The 15,864-nt window shown below is 42.4% G+C and overlaps 2 protein-coding genes and 1 long non-coding RNA gene across 5 annotated transcripts; 2 read left to right on the top strand and 1 right to left on the bottom strand.

Annotated features, from left to right (window-relative positions):
• The first annotated feature begins 939 nt into the window (after window positions 1–939).
• lpar4 (lysophosphatidic acid receptor 4) lies at window positions 940–8,839 on the top strand. Its single transcript, XM_037779931.1, has 3 exons — window positions 940–1,363; window positions 6,866–7,643; window positions 7,769–8,839. The coding sequence occupies exons 2-3, from the start codon at window positions 7,068–7,070 to the stop codon at window positions 8,252–8,254; spliced, it is 1,062 nt and encodes a 353-aa protein (XP_037635859.1). The 5' UTR covers window positions 940–1,363; window positions 6,866–7,067; the 3' UTR covers window positions 8,255–8,839.
• On the bottom strand, window positions 3,969–11,686 carry LOC119494211. 2 transcript variants are annotated; one of them, XR_005208141.1, is made up of 4 exons: window positions 11,576–11,686; window positions 11,365–11,487; window positions 4,862–4,957; window positions 3,969–4,746 (listed from the first exon to the last, which is right to left on the bottom strand). It is a non-coding gene; the product is annotated as an uncharacterized LOC119494211 (long non-coding RNA). The 2 variants fall into 2 exon arrangements; XR_005208142.1 differs by having other exon boundaries at window positions 4,902–4,957.
• p2ry10 (P2Y receptor family member 10) lies at window positions 11,298–15,621 on the top strand. 2 transcript variants are annotated; one of them, XM_037779930.1, is made up of 4 exons: window positions 11,298–11,764; window positions 13,774–14,023; window positions 14,112–14,292; window positions 14,488–15,621. In XM_037779930.1, the coding sequence occupies exons 2-4, from the start codon at window positions 13,836–13,838 to the stop codon at window positions 15,421–15,423; spliced, it is 1,305 nt and encodes a 434-aa protein (XP_037635858.1). In that variant the 5' UTR covers window positions 11,298–11,764; window positions 13,774–13,835; the 3' UTR covers window positions 15,424–15,621. The 2 variants fall into 2 exon arrangements, with proteins under 2 accessions (XP_037635858.1, XP_037635857.1); XM_037779929.1 differs by having other exon boundaries at window positions 11,646–11,764; window positions 13,766–14,023.
• Window positions 15,622–15,864: the final 243 nt, after the last annotated feature.

The raw sequence follows: 15,864 nt of genomic DNA, 5'->3' as shown, positions 1-15,864 counted from the left end.
CATTTCATATTACTTTATATTTTACTCCACTCCATTTTGCAAGCACATATTGTACTTTTTACTCCACTACATTTATTTGACAGCTTTAGTTACTTTGAATATTCAGATTCTAATAGAAAATAAAAAAATAATCTTATCGTACTACTATAGTAATACTTAGACTCTTCTTGAGAGTATACGCCAGGTATACTTAGACTTTTCTGTATACTTGTCAGTATAAGCCAAGTATACTTAGATTTTTCCGTATCCTTGACATGTAAGCCAAGTATACTTAAGTATAATTTTATTTTTACGTATAGCTCTGATTTATATTTTTACTCCACTCCATTTTGCAAGCATACATTGTACTTTTTACTCCGCTACATTTATTTGACAGCTTTAGTTACTTTGCATATTCAGATTCTAATAGAAAATAAAAAAATAATCTTATCGTACTACTATAGTAATACTTAGAATCTTCTGTATACTGGTCAGTACAAGCCAAGTATACTTAGACTTTTCTGTATACTTGTCAGTATAAACCAAGTATACTTAGACTTTTCTGTATACGTGAGAGTATAAGCCAGGTATACTTAGATTTTTCTGCATCCTTGACATGTAAGCCAAGGATACTTAGGTATAATTGTATTGTAGGTATAACTCTGATAAGTACAAAAGTAAACTGAAAGCATCCTCTCTTATTTTTAGTTTAAAAGAAGTGTACTAATAGCACACTAGAATAAACTTTATTTTTTTGCAAGGGTACTTTTACTCAAGTAAATGGTCCCTAAAAATACTTCTTCCACCACTTGCAGCTATATGTATAATATAAAAGTGTTTTTTCTGATGACACCAGGCAGCCTGTCCCCCCCCACCTCTCTCTCCCTCTGTCCTTCCCTCCTCCTCCTCCTCCTCCTCCTCCACAATCCCCTATTCACACTCCCCCCCTCTTCCTCCTCCTCTCCTCCCTATACTGCCCAGCCGTGGTGCTATTGTCTCGTTTCCTGTGGCCGTGAAGCAGACCCTCCAACATACATACATCCACACACGCGCGCGCGAGCACGCCTCGCGCACGAACACCCCGGGTGAGCAGAGGCGCGTCGCTGGATGTGATGCGTTCAGTTTCTACCGGACTGGACGGAGCGAGGAGTCAGGACTAATTGGAGAAGTGTTTGTTCCGTGACTTCTTCTTCTTGGTGTTAGTTTGGAAGAGTTTGAGTCGGGACAGCTGGAAACTACGAGGCCAAGCAGACAGACTGAGCAGCACCGACACATTTGAGAAGAAACAGTAACGTTATCTGTGGAGTTTGTCTCATGACAGCTGCGCCGCTTCCAGACTGACAAACATCAGGGAGGTGAGCTGTCACCATCCATTCAGCTGCCAGTAAGTCCTGTCCGCTTTGTCTTCACACAATCACTTGTTTGTGTGGAGTCCACAAAAACATGTTTTCTTGTTTAGTTGAGGAAATATTAGCTGCTTTCCACATAAGAGAACCAATTAATGCAGCTATAGGCCCATATAGAGTGCTCAGATTTACTGTGTATTGACAAGGCTTTGAACTACACATAACACATTTCAATACAGGCTAATAATACAGCCCCTTCAAGAACTCAACTTGTTTTTGTTTTTTTTCAAAGAATGGATCATTATAAGTAATATTGTAGATTGTAGACGTATTAATAGGGGGCACAGAACAACACCTTTCAATTTTTAGGTTAATGCAAATTCACTATAACATCACTCCAAATTGTAGCAGTGATGGAAGAAGTACTAAGATCTGTGTAAAAGTTAAAATCTCACAATGTAAAAAATACTCTGTTACAAGTAAAAAAAATCCTGCATACAAAATGTTAGTTAAGTCAAAGTGCATAAGTATTAGCAATTATTTTAGACCAATTAATAGGGGCACAGAACAACACCTTTTAATATAGGTTAATGCAAATTCACTACATCACTCCAAATTGCAGCAGTGATGGAAGAAGTTCTCAGATCTTTGTAAGTAGCAATCTCACAATGTAAAAATACGCTGTTAGTAAAAGTAAAAATCCTGCATACAAAATGTTACTTAAGTAAAAGTGCATAAGTATCAGCATCAAAATATACTTAAAGTACCAAAAGTAAAAAAGTATTCATTGTGCATAATGGCACATTTCAGAATAATATAGGCCTATAGGCTTTTATATCACTGGAATATAATAAGTGATGCATTGATGTGTACGCATCATTAATGTTACTTTATACTGATGGGTAGCTTAATCCATATTAATATGTTATTTCTTTTTATTTAAATTTAATTACATTTTTTATTTATTTATTTATTAGTTGATTTATATTTTGTATTAATAATCTGAATCTGCAAAGTAACTAATATTGTCAAATTAATGGAATTAAAAGTACAAAAATAATAAATATTCTTTCGAATTGTAGTGGAGTAGAAGTATAAAGTAGCATAAAATGGAAATGCTCAAGTAATGTGCAAGTACCTCAAAATTGTACTTAAGTACAATACATGAGTAAATGTATTCAATTCCATTGCACCACTGAATTGCAGTTGGCCTCCGGTAATAGGTGTTGATTGAATAGTGTATTCTTTTTATGATTCGGTTTACAGCTCCAATAGAAATTGAACATTATAAACCTCATAAAGAAGTATTTGGAGGACTTCATATTCATTATTCATGATATTGGTGGACCTTTCTGATTAAAAACATCCTCTGTATACTAACTTTATTAGCTCTACTGGCTGTAAGCAGTGAAGATGTCCTCTTGAACACAGCACGCCTGCTTGTCCTCCAGCTTCAGCTCTCCTCCTCCTAGCATGTGAGAGAAAGGAACAGCTGGATGTGAGCTGAGCCTGAACTCGATCCGTTCAGATCAGCGGGTCCCAGAGGCCTGTTTTCTGTCACTGCCACGGCCGACTGCGGGGGGAAACCCTTCAACTCTGCAGCTGTTCGCGACCTGTACATGAAATCCATACATACACACACACACACACACACAGGTCTGAAATCGCTCGGTAGGGCTCCTAGAAATCTACAACATGCTTATGTGACTCTGCAGCTCTGTAGTTGAGGTGGTTCTTGTTTCCTTACACATAAACTGTACAGCAGCCAAATTCAATGTTCTATAGACTTGGCTGCTCCCTGCAGAAACAACATCAGCTGAATATGAAGCCGGCACTGTCAGAGGTCCTGGGACTGAGCCACAGTACACAGAACCCTAAAGTGTGTGTGTGTGTGTGTGTGTGTGTGTGTGTGTGTGTGTGTGTGTGTGTGTGTGTGTGTGTGTGAGGACTGGCACATGGAAGTGTTTGCCTGCTTGTGTATGCACTTGTGGAGACTTGCGCATATGTAGGTGTGTGTTTGGCGCAGACGGGTACAGTGAGGGTATTGTGAGGGCCTTCTGGGAGGCGTGTGAAAACGCAGTAAAGATGTCACACTGCAGCTGGCACAGGACGGCGCTGATGGACTGCTTACACTCACAGCGTTGCCTTTGTGTGTCTGTGTGTGGTGAAAAGATGGATAGAGTGAATCTTTCCAGATACACTCAGGAGTTTTACACTGGACGCCAAAAGGTCGACCACCTCACTGCTGCTGCTTTAGCTCTGTTGCACAACACGAGATAAGGCCAGTTTAGCTTGTTGAATAGGCTTGTTAAGTAGAATTGCACTCCTGTAAAGTTGGAGGACTTGGGAGAGAGATTTTAGTAAAGAAAGATAAAAGAATGGTCACGATCAATACAGCAGAGGCCGAGATGTCCTGAGGTTTTAGTCCATAATATGGATTTGCTGTGCTGAGAAAGAGAGAGAGAGAGAGAGGATGCACAGCAACAACAATAATAGCACAACAGCTATAATAATAATAATAGATAAAGCAATGGGTATAATAGAATGATAATAGTAATAGCAGTAATAATAGCAGAAATAATAATAGAAATATGGCAACTAACAATATTAATAGCAGCAGTGGGTATAATAGAGTGATAATAATAATAGTAGTGATAGTAACAGTAATAATAATAGAAATATGGGTAATAATAATAATGATAGTAGCTGTGGGTGTCAAGCCGTGGGTGTCATAAACACAAATCTATCTAGCTTTAATACTGTATATCTGCTGCCCTATAATAACAAAAATCAGCAATCATTTAGTTGGTTCGATATGTATTGTGTTACAAGGAAATGTGTCATCTCTCATTCAAGTTAGTTGAAGTCTTTGACTGAATCCAAACACACGTTTTTCTAAGCAGCTAGTCAACACATCCTGATTATTTGAATCATGAAGAATTGGTCTTTATACAACATACAATGTACAATTTATGAAGCAATAACTCTTCGGTCATCACTTCCGCAATACAAGAAAATCAAGTTTATTGTGGTTGTAGAATATCACAAGCATAACACAGCATGGTGTGATAGAGATAACTCAACACATTTCCAACAATCTACTTCCCGTTCTGACATCACACACACACACACGAATATTTTGCTTTGAGTAAATATTACAAAACGTCATTGTCTTTCACAATGCCGAATCGTTTTAATTGTTCATGTTTGACAACAAAACGATTGTGTATGATGACAACACTGCTGTGTGAGGTGGGAGCAGCTTCTGTGCCAAGCCATCATGCTGACTTATTTACTTCCTCCAGTTGGAGCTCAGACTTAGAACATTTTCTGCACTTTTGAGGTCAGAAGTGGATTTCACACTGGGCTCCTTAACATTGGCTCATGAATGAATGTAGCTGAAGTGTATGGAGGACGGAAGCTGCCAAAATAAAAAATGAATAAATTACTCGATAAATAAATAACTAAGCCGTTAAATGTACCAAAAATAATATTAAAAATAAATGTAGGTATTAATTAATTGATAAAAATGTTACCTAAATGGATATTTCTGCTTTAATTTGCATCTTTATTTACCAGCCTCCTCCCAGAGGTTGAGCTCATTCAGAGTGGAAACCTCCATCTACCGATGCCTGGATAGAATTGATACAAAGGTTAATAAATAAAGAAGCAAATTTAAACAGATATATCAATTTATGTCACATTTTATCAATTAATTAATGCCTACATTTATTTGTAATATTATTTTTAGTACATTTATTTTATTTTATTTTTTTTTTTATTTTTTTATTTTGGCAGGTTTCATCCTGCATAGTAGTTTGTGTGCTCTCAGGGCCATGACAAAAAAGAGAGACACATGCAACAAAGCCAATTAACAAATTAGGTATTAATTCAAAGAAAACAGAAGAGGAAAACTTAAACAAACAGTGGCGTGTGGGATCAGTAAATTCAGCAGTGGAAGTGAGTGCATGAGTGGAGAAGTGTGTGGGTTGAATGGTGCAGCAACACAAACCATAACGCCAACCCAAAGCCAAATGGGTGTCTCAGTACGGAGAGGGGAGCAGTGACTGAGCTCCAACAGAGTTTTTTAAAGCAGCATTGGCACACAGGGCCCATGTGATGCCATGCGGAGTCCATAATCTACCAGCCACTCAATAGATTACCATTGGGTTTTTGGCTGGTGAGTGAAGCGAATCTAGCAGCCACTAGCATATTTTATTAGCATTTGGCTGGTGGCTGGTGCTAATTTTCCAACCCTGGTCGTCACAATTAGATTTTGCAATTTTTTTAACATAACACAAACAATCGTGCATCTCCTCCCTCCCGTCCCCACAGCAGAGGTAAACAGAATAGGTAATGGGAAAGTTCAGACTGAAGTGTGTTTTACCTTCTTATCTACAGCAGCCGCATGTCACACTGCCATGTGAACTGAAACCCTGTGGATTTGTGGACTTTATTTACACTGACAGATAACACACCAGTTGCATAAAGGCACACACACACTGACAAACATACAAATAAACCAAGTGTCAGAGCTATGCAACACTGAAAATGTACCAAATACAATTTACAAAGTTGATTTTTTTCACATTTTTTTCTTTCTCTGCAAATGATTTGGATTGCATACCACTTCACTTTACTTCACTGTGAAGCGTGTAAGACACATTGGTTAAAATTATTAAAAAATAATAATGTGACAGTCATATATGTTTGTCAAAATTAGTTTTGAGAGGGTTGCATGTTGACCTGGTGTCCTATCAGAGAATATCCTACAACTCTGGCTCATTCATGGTAACGTCCTCAAAAGTGTACAAAATTCACCCTGCTGTAACATGGAATAAATGTCTGTGTATACAGACCACGGTGTAACACGAAATATACAGACATTAACATAAGACGCATGAAACAGATGTTGTGGTTTGAATATGGTACAGATTTTGGATTGTTGTTGTTAGTTGGAGTATTGTAAGTGTTTGTGTGCATGTATGAAAGTGTGTTGTGTAAGTGTGTAATAGGCATGTGTAGGCACTGTATTTCAATGTATGTAAATAAATGGTATTTGTAATACTGTTGATAAATAACTTCAATAACTACGTAAATAATAATAATAAAATTAAGGAAAAGATAAAAGTAAATAGTATTAATATATTTAAAAAACAAATAACTAAATAATAATAATAATAATAATAATAATAATGAAAAAAATCAGTAAATGAGTCAATTAATGTTAAGGGGTTCGGTGTATCCCGGTGGCAACTGAACAGGGCTAATGAAGTATTTAATTTTATTTAATTTTTATTTAATTTTTTTATTATTATTATTTTCAGTGATTCTTTTTTTATTTTATTTTTCTCCTTTCTTTTTTTGTATTTTGGTTTCTTATCTTTTTCTCATGGTGCCTTCTATACACTTAAATAGACTGAACATATACTGTGGGTGTACCATATGTGCTTCGTCTTATGGAGAACCGGAGTTGTTGCTTTGGTCTGTAACTTTTATAGAGAGGATGTGACCGTGTGCTTTTCCTTTTCTCTCCACAGGATGACTGACCGGTTCTGCAGTCGTGCATCCTGACTCTGTCTGCCTCCATTTGTGTCTGAATGTCCATGATGACTTGGAGGAGACTTGACTGGTGGATCCCCTGCTGACACCTCCCGTCCCCAGACATCCGCCCCCCTTTCCTGACGCCTTTGGTGCACCCTTTTTCTGTGGAGCCCCCACCTCCCTGTTTAAGCCATCACCATGGCTAGCCTGGTGCTCAACGAGACCGGAATGGAGGACTGCGGCATCGACGACTCCTTCAAGTACAACTTGTACTCGGTGGTGTACAGCGTGGTCTTTGTCTTGGGCCTGATCACCAACTGCGCCGCCCTCTTTGTGTTCTGCTTCCGGATGAAGATGCGCAACGAGACCACAATGTTCATGACTAATTTAGCGTTGTCCGATTTAGTGTTTGTTTTCACGCTGCCGTTCAAGGTCTTCTACAACGTGAACCGCCACTGGCCGTTCGGAGACAGTCTGTGCAAGGTGTCGGGGACAGCCTTCATCACCAACATCTACGGCAGCATGCTCTTCCTCACCTGCATCAGCGTGGACCGCTTCCTGGCGATCGTCTACCCGTTCCGCTCCCGCTCCATCCGCACGCGCAGGAACGCGGCGCTGGTGTGTGCCGGCGTGTGGCTGACCATCGTGGGAGGAGGAATATCGGTGACCTTCTTCTCCACCATTAACAGCACAAACAGAGCCACCACGTGCTTTGAGGGCTTCTCCAAGAGCACCTGGAGGACCTACCTGTCCAAAATCACCATCTTCATCGAGGTGAGTGATGTTCTGATAGTGACACACATTAATATACACACCATTTAAACACTTTTTTTATCAAGCTAACCAGATACATTGCACTTTTTCGTAAAGTTTTGTCATGTTTTTTATTTATTTCCCAGATTGTGGGCTTCCTCCTCCCCCTCCTGGCCAACTTGGTTTGTTCCTCGCTCGTTCTGCGGACGCTGCGGCGCCCTATGACTGTTGGTCACGGCTGTAACAGCAAGAGACGCGTCCTACGGATGATTGTGGTCCATCTGGGCATCTTCATCATCTGCTTTGTCCCTTACAACTCCATCCTCTTCCTGTACGCCCTGGTGCGGACCCAGGCGCTGGCGAACTGCGCCATTGAGCGCTTCGCCCGGACCCTCTACCCCATCACTCTGTGCCTGGCCAGCCTCAACTGCTGCCTGGACCCCGTCGTCTACTACTTCACCTCAGAGAGCTTCCAGAAAAGCTTAACCATGGGAAAAGGGCCGGGCTCCCGGGCCGAGAGCATCCCCCGCAGTGAGACCGAGACCCAGGAAACGGCGAACACTCTCCCCAGAGACACGCACAATCCGGCCAGCAATGGAAAAGAGTCAAAAATGTCTGAGAGTCAGTTCTGACTGAAGAAGGAAGGTTAAAGAAAGACAATGTGGGTTTGACAGGAGCCCTGAATTTTTAAAAAACAAAGCAATCAGCTGTTTGGTCCTGGAAGTGACAAACACATAACTCAGCAGATTAGCTAAATCCTGAGGTAAATCCTGAGGTATGGCCTGGGATTTACGGATTAATCCACCGCTGGAGAGCAGAGGAATGTATCTGTGTGTGTTTATTATGAGAGAACACTACGGGGATCAGAGACCCAGCCACACCGGGACTATTGTCCAGAGACACGCAGAGCCTCTAAAAGAGACTGCAACACATCAGCACTCAGGCACACAAACACTCACAAATGCACTGGATCGTGGACAGAATGGAGCTTTTCCAACCACACTGTTGAAATATGCTGTTTAGTACTTTCGTAACACACTGAGCCCTTAAGTTGTATTGTTATAAAGTTCAAGCTTTCACAGCACATTATATCATTTTAGACGTTAATGTCATGACACTCATTAGTGTGGTGAGTTATTATAACACGGCAGCGCGCTGACCTACTGAGTACAATGTGTCTCATGTTGATGTTGAGGCCATTAAATGTCTGTTTTGAATTGCTTTCGTGGCTGCATTTATTATTCTCTGTCCGCCTCGTGCCTGGTGGTTCCGTCAAACATATTCTGAACTGGCCTTCATCAGCATGACTGAACTCATGGAGGAGTTTTTTCTTGCGGTGTTGTTGTCGGAGCAGAGGGCAGCTCTGATCCAGTCGAGGACCTTGGCCTGTGTGCTGTGTCACAGGCCAAATGCTCCATAATGACCGGAGCAATGGTCCATTGTTTGCTTCTGAATGAGGTCTCTCTGTCTTAATCTGGCCTTAGACTGCAGATCTGCTCAAAGTCTCTTACACACAGCAACGTGCACTAAGTACGAGTGAACACTGTTGACTAAGTACCCCAAATCATCGTGTTAACACTGCACGTACAGCAAAACAGTCATGTCAGCAGATCCAGGAGTTTGTGTGTCTGAATTTGTGGGGCATTTGGTGGATATGGAGTATCAGGCAGGATACAAAGACTGTATATATAGATGGACGATGCGTCTTCACTTCCAAATTATCCCGGATACGGGAGCTGCCATCTTGAGAGTTTGACGTCATTTGCAGCCAGAGTCTGCACAGTAGTGATCGGGGGGGCTGGAGCCGCGGTATCGAGGTACCACCAACTCACCCGTCCGAGCCAATCATGACCCGAGCACGTCCGTAGCTTGTGAGCGTGAGCCACCTAGTTGCTACGTTAGCACCACGGTAGCTGTTTGGCTAGAAAGACACAACAACTATCCATAATATATCTATAACTACATTTATGATCAAATTGACACATGTTCTTTTACACAGACTGGTGATGGTTATAGAAAGTTAAAGTTACATCTCCTCTCTCGAACAATTACCGAGCCTGAGTGACTACTTTACTCAGAGCAGCTATCAATCATGACGTCTCACCCCCTTTTCATAGCATCAAATAACTAATTAAAATCAAACTTATCAGAAAAATGAACACTTGAACATACATCAGTGTGATAAGAACTACCTTGTGTACTTCGACTTTTTAGTTTGGCCCACGTCCCATCCACTAACATGGATGGGACGGGTTTTTGACCTATACTGCAGCCAGCCACCAGGGGGCGATTGAGATGTTTTGGCTTCACTTTTGGTTAGCTGTCATGTCGTCCATCTTTATATACAGTCTAGGGCAGGATATAACTAACTGACAGTAAGCTAGCTAGCTTGGAAAGCTTTTAGTCCCTCTTCAACTCTTTATTGAATTAAATGATGTTACCAAATCCTACACACTGTACCTTTAATAGTGACAGTGCATTGAGCTACTGTAAGGACCAGCAGCAGGGTCGACTGTAAGTTTTTTTATGCATACAACAGGTTCCTACTGGAGAGGGGCACCAACTTCTGTCTGGAACATGATACAAGATGTTAGTACAAGTTGTTTATCTATTCTTTCATAGAGCCATGCCGGGTTAAAGATCCATGGCCCTACTTGGGAATGTGTTACGCCTCTATACTTGCAGCAGCTGTGTGTACAGAGTGAGAAAGAGAGAGAGAAAGTTATAGTAATTCGAGCAGGCCTCTCTGATAGCATGAGTGATGTGACCATGTGCATCCAGCTGTGGAGACAACAGTAGATGGACTCCTCTGGGCTTTGGGGTCAAGGGTAGCAGAGAGGAGGACTAATATCCTGGCGTGGGAGTGGAGGCAAGAGAGCCTTTAACCCGCGAGTGGATCGTGTCAAGAATGTGTCGAAACATTGCAGCACTCGACCCTTCAAATGTGTCCTTTAATGGAGCAATCGTAAAAGAGGAAACTGCATACTGTAGCTCAGTATACTGAGAGCATTGGCCTGTTCTGACCTCTAGTGGCCATAAATCAGAACAAACATTTGAGTGAATACATCCGAATACACTCCATTGACGGTTGACGTCAAAACACTATCTGTCTTGGCTCTATATATATATTGAACTGGGGGTGTTGAGGTGAAAACGTGCTGTAGCAGCACAGGAAGCTCTGAAGGCACACACACAGGCCAAGCAGATGTCTGGTTCAAGCCTGAGTTCTTGCCAGGGTGTAACTTCTCATACAGAGTGATGTGAAACTAACAGGATGGATAAAACCGCTGCTATGCGTTGAACTGTGGGTTGTTTTTTTGCATCTTAGAGCCATGTGAAAATATGTTTCTTCTAGATGGCACACAACTGAAACCATAACTGAATAATCAAAGTGCACACAGCAACTCCTCGCTATCGGTAAAACAAAAAATCAAGCCCTTTTGAAACTCAGACGACACACAGGAAAGGTGTACACAGACGGATACGTTACAAAATGAATGCTATGATAAACAGCTTTCAAAAAGGAAGTGTAGCATCTGATAGGGGAAGCGGTTGATGCATTTTTTATCTCCAAATATTGTGAGATGCAAATTGAGACATCTACTCTACAATACAGTATAGCAGCGTGGATACAAACTGCTCTGACTCTGTTGTGTAAGAGGTAAGAGGAACTAACATCTTCGTCCCCATCTGTCTGTCTTCTTTTAGATTAATGTCTTTACCAGTCGTTTAGTTTTCTCACCTTCTCTGTGTGGCCAATGTTAAGTTTGGGCTGAGTTGCTCGGAGCTCAGCGACGTCACAAACGGTAGACAAACACTGCCGCGCTTGAGGGCAGAGCTTCCCCTTCCCCTCATCACAGCATACCTAAAAAACAGCCCACGCCACAGCCTCGTGCAAAGACATTCAAACAGAAACCACATCACTGGCGGGTTATTAATGCAGACTCACTCACATGCACACACTTGACAGGAAGGTTTGACCCCATTTGCCACTGTACTGTATCGCTGGAGGAGGAGAGTGCGTCAGTGAGGAGTGTGAAGCTGCTGGAGCATGTGGTCGCTGGTGGTCACTCCCGGCTCAGACCTCGCCCCCCCCTCTCCGTCCACGCTGATCACTTAGGGAGACGACAGAGAAGAACAAGGTAATCACATAGTTTTTTAGTTAGTTAGAGAAATAATGTGTGTGTGGCGGTCACGTCGCTGTGCTTTGTCTGAACATTTGTGGTCACAGTCGTGCTTCACATTTTGCTGATGACAGGGGGTTTGTAATGAAATCCTCTTTCACTTAGCATTCAAAATGTAACAGTATGTGCAGTGTGTTACAGGCATTATTCATTTCAAATTAGGTGTGAAATGTAAAAAAAAACATTTTTGTGTCTGTTGCAGGCTAAAATATATCACTGCAGTACTATTTAATAATTTAAAATGTCATCTGGGATTTGATTTTGAGACTGAAACATGAGACAGAGCCTGAGAAATTGATCAAATGGGTTTTAAATTTGACAAATGTTTCTTACACAACAATGCTGAGAAAGTACAAGTTCTCTCGAACCTGCGTACTTCCCTAAATTCAAGTCTAAGTTTCACTGTTGCACAACTCTTAACTATACAGGTAATGTGAGAGGATCAGTTGGCTGACTGCGGCAGACTGATAGCCTCAACAGTTAATAGGGGTCAAAGGTGAAAATTACAGTAAAGCAGCAAAAAATAAACTGTCGCCGTTTCTCGTTCCCCCCCCACCCCCCTTTCACCTCCCCCACCCCCACCCCCTGGGGAAAGCAGAGGAAGGGTGTGGTCTCGTGTTGATAGCAGCAGGAAGGGGCGATGCTTCAGTGATAAGCAGAATAAATGCTTTGTCTGTATCCCACACGCTTCCTGTTGCAATCTTTGACCAGACAAATTTCTCTGATTTATTACAGCTTCTGTCAGTATTTTTCATAACCCTGTTTCATTTTAATACATTATTGCACGGACGGATACAAATGTTTTCATCATACCTTGAGAAAGCCAAGCCATGATTTAGCCGGATGAAACTGCACATACAAGAACGGGGTGAAATAATTTCGTGGCAGGTCAGCTTACTGCACATTTCCTGTTACATTTGTGAACTACAGTTTGATTTGTTTTCCGTAGTATATTTCATGTAATATGTAAACACTGTAAGTTACAACTAATGGCTTTATTAATATTAACAAATCATTCTGTTATGAGCCAACAATAACAACAACTTTTGGGTTGCCAGGTCGTGAAAAATCTTTTCTTTTTCTCGCTTTTTATTTATACTACACTTAAGTTCATCAGAAAGACCCTTCTAGTGCACTGTTGGACCACTTACCTTCTGGAAAAAAGACTGCATCTGGGCCGAAATACATTTATGAACTACTTTTTAATATTCACAACTGCAGATTTAATGGATTGTTGAAAGAAAAACCTTTATTAAAGGCTGAGTGGTGCCACTTTAATGACGTATAAACATTGATAACTGTAGTCTTTTTACAGTGAATCGCAAGACAGCACAACATTTCTGATTGCTTACTTTGCATAGTTTCTGCAAACTTACAGTACTGATATGACTGTTGTATATGACCGTAACTGTATCTATAACAGTAGATGTGATGGCTTATTAGAAAGTGAAACTCATGACCCTTTTATTGATGGCTTGCTGACATTTGAAACTGCTGACATGATAGCTTTTTAAAAAAACATTCTGTCTGCATTTGTAAATGTTAATAAGTTGTTAAAAAATGTATTGTAGTCCAGATGCAGCCTTGTTTTTCCAGAAGGTAACTGGTCCAACAGTCCATGGGAAGAGTCTTCCTGCTGAATTAAAGAGCAAGCAAGCAAAAAAAAAAAAAAAATAATAAGGGGTTATGCAATAGGAGGAAAAACACAAGTCAAAGATGTGACTAAAAGAGCAGTTGGCAACAGCCAACTGCTGAGCTTTTCAATCTCAACTTTTCTTCACAACCTGTCAACCCAAGTGTTGTCCTTAGTCATTATTAATTTATGTTAGAAGGCCATTAGTTACAACTTTCTTTATAAAGGATCTCTTATTAAGAAATTATACCAATACATTTTCTGGAAATATCATGCTAGAAAATAATGCTTACAGTATCAGTTTCATTACCTGTCACCTCTTGCAGGTGTTCAGTGTGTGAGTGTGACGTGATGAAGGACTGATCAGGGCTGTTGAGTGCCAGCGTGAAAGAGGAAATGACTCTGAATGTATCTGCAGCGTGGGAGATGGAGTCCCTGACCAACTCCTCCTCAGGATGTGGACACAACACGACCAGCTGGGATCAGCGCATGGATACAATGTACTTCTACTTCTACCTGCTGCTCTTCATCCCCGGGCTGCTGCTCAACACCACCGCTCTCTGGGTGCTCTGCAGACACATCAGGTATACGCACAAACACACGCATATAAAGCCTTAAACACTTTCTGGACATATGGGCTAACTCTTCTCTTCTGCGTGTTGCTCCCCGCAGTAAGAAGACCAAGGCGGTGATCTTCATGATAAACCTGGCGTTAGCAGACCTGGTCCACATCCTCTCTCTGCCCCTCAGGATTCACTATTACTTCACACACACCTGGCCCTTCGGACAGGGCGTCTGCTTGTTCTGCTTCTACCTCAAGTACCTCAACATGTACGCCGCCATCGTGTTCCTGGTGAGCAAAAAAAAATTCTGAATACTATAAAGAAGGAGCGAGGGATCTCAAATAGCCATTTCTAATCTATTTAAAAGGAGAATGCATAACAGAAAGTCATTCAAGTCCAAGCCCTTGACCTCCCCAGTTCTCGAAACAAATTTACTTCCTGTGGCTCTGAATGGTTTTCACGTCACTATTTCTTTCTGCTTCCAGATGTGTATCAGCGTGCAGAGGTGCGTCTTTCTGCTCAACCCGTTCTCTGCTCGCCGGTGGAGGCGGCGCTATGACCTGTTGATCAGTATCGTAGTGTGGGTGGTGGTCGGTATGGCTTGCTCGCCTTTCATCCTGATGCGGAGCAGCAGCAGCACCAGCACCACCACTAGTCTCGGCGTCAGCACGTACACGGTCCACAACATGTCCTATTCTCTGCGTGCCCCTTCTACCCAGCATCCCTTGGGTTACACCAAGCTTCCTGCGAGCACGAGCACCAGCAGAGTCTCCGATCCCGGCTCCACCAAAGTCGGAGGATGTTTTAAGGACTTGCCCACGCGTCGTCTGCCGATCTCTCTGGCGGTCACCATGATGACTCTCGCTGAGCTGTTTGGTTTCCTCATCCCTTTGGCCTGCATCAGTTACAGCTCCATCCGCATCGCCCGCTCCCTCAACCAAAGACAGACCCAGGATCAGCAGCAAAACTCGACCGCACACAGCCCCCAAGCGCGCAGCCGACTCCAGTCGGTCACCTCCAACTGCCAGACTGATAAATATAACGAGAAGCTGACCAACGCCGAGAAGCGGCGCGCCCTGCGGATGGTGCTGAGCTGCTCGGTCCTCTTCCTGATCTGCTTCGCACCCTACCACCTCAACTTCCTGCTATATCTGATGGTGAAGCAGGACATCGTGTCCCACTGTGCCACCAAGCTGGCCGTGCATCAGTTCCACCCGGTGTCTCTGTGTCTGGCGAGCCTGAGCTGCTGCCTCAACCCTCTACTGTATTACTTTGTAACGGCCGAGTTCAGGCTGCACCTCACCAGGCGCACCTCCTCCTTCACCGCCTCGCTGCTTTCCTCCCCAATCAGCTCGCCAACCCAGCGTACCACTCAGCACAGACTGACGAGCATGGAGAGTAGCTGCTCAGACAGGGACTAGCATTATTCACAACGGCACATCCAGGTACTTCACAAAAAGTCAAGGACACACCCTCTTTTGGGGGGATAGGACCAAGCCTCCAGGAAGAGCGCCGGTCCAATTTTCGTAGTGGCCAAACGATGGTACTACAACTTCCGTGTCCGTCACGTTAGAAGACTTTTTCCCATAGACTTACATTGGGAGAGAGACGTCTGTAGCTCAGCAGATAATTTTTTTTAGATGAATCAACTTCCCAGTATGAACACTTGAATAGTTCTCATTTAAAGCATTAGGTCCTAAAAGTTGTAAAATGCACTAATAGTCAAATCCAGAGTTATTTTCCTTCCTCCGTTCATATGAATGAGACCCAGACCGCGGCTGTAGTGAGGGCTGGGAGGCGGAGTTAGCAAACCGTGACGACAGCGTGACGTTGGGACGCCGTGACCGAGCCATGTGACCGAG

This window comes from Sebastes umbrosus, chromosome 9, assembly GCF_015220745.1.
Source record: "Sebastes umbrosus isolate fSebUmb1 chromosome 9, fSebUmb1.pri, whole genome shotgun sequence".
NCBI classification, from domain to species: Eukaryota; Metazoa; Chordata; class Actinopteri; order Perciformes; family Sebastidae; genus Sebastes; species Sebastes umbrosus.
This window is presented reverse-complemented; position numbering and strand designations above follow the sequence as displayed.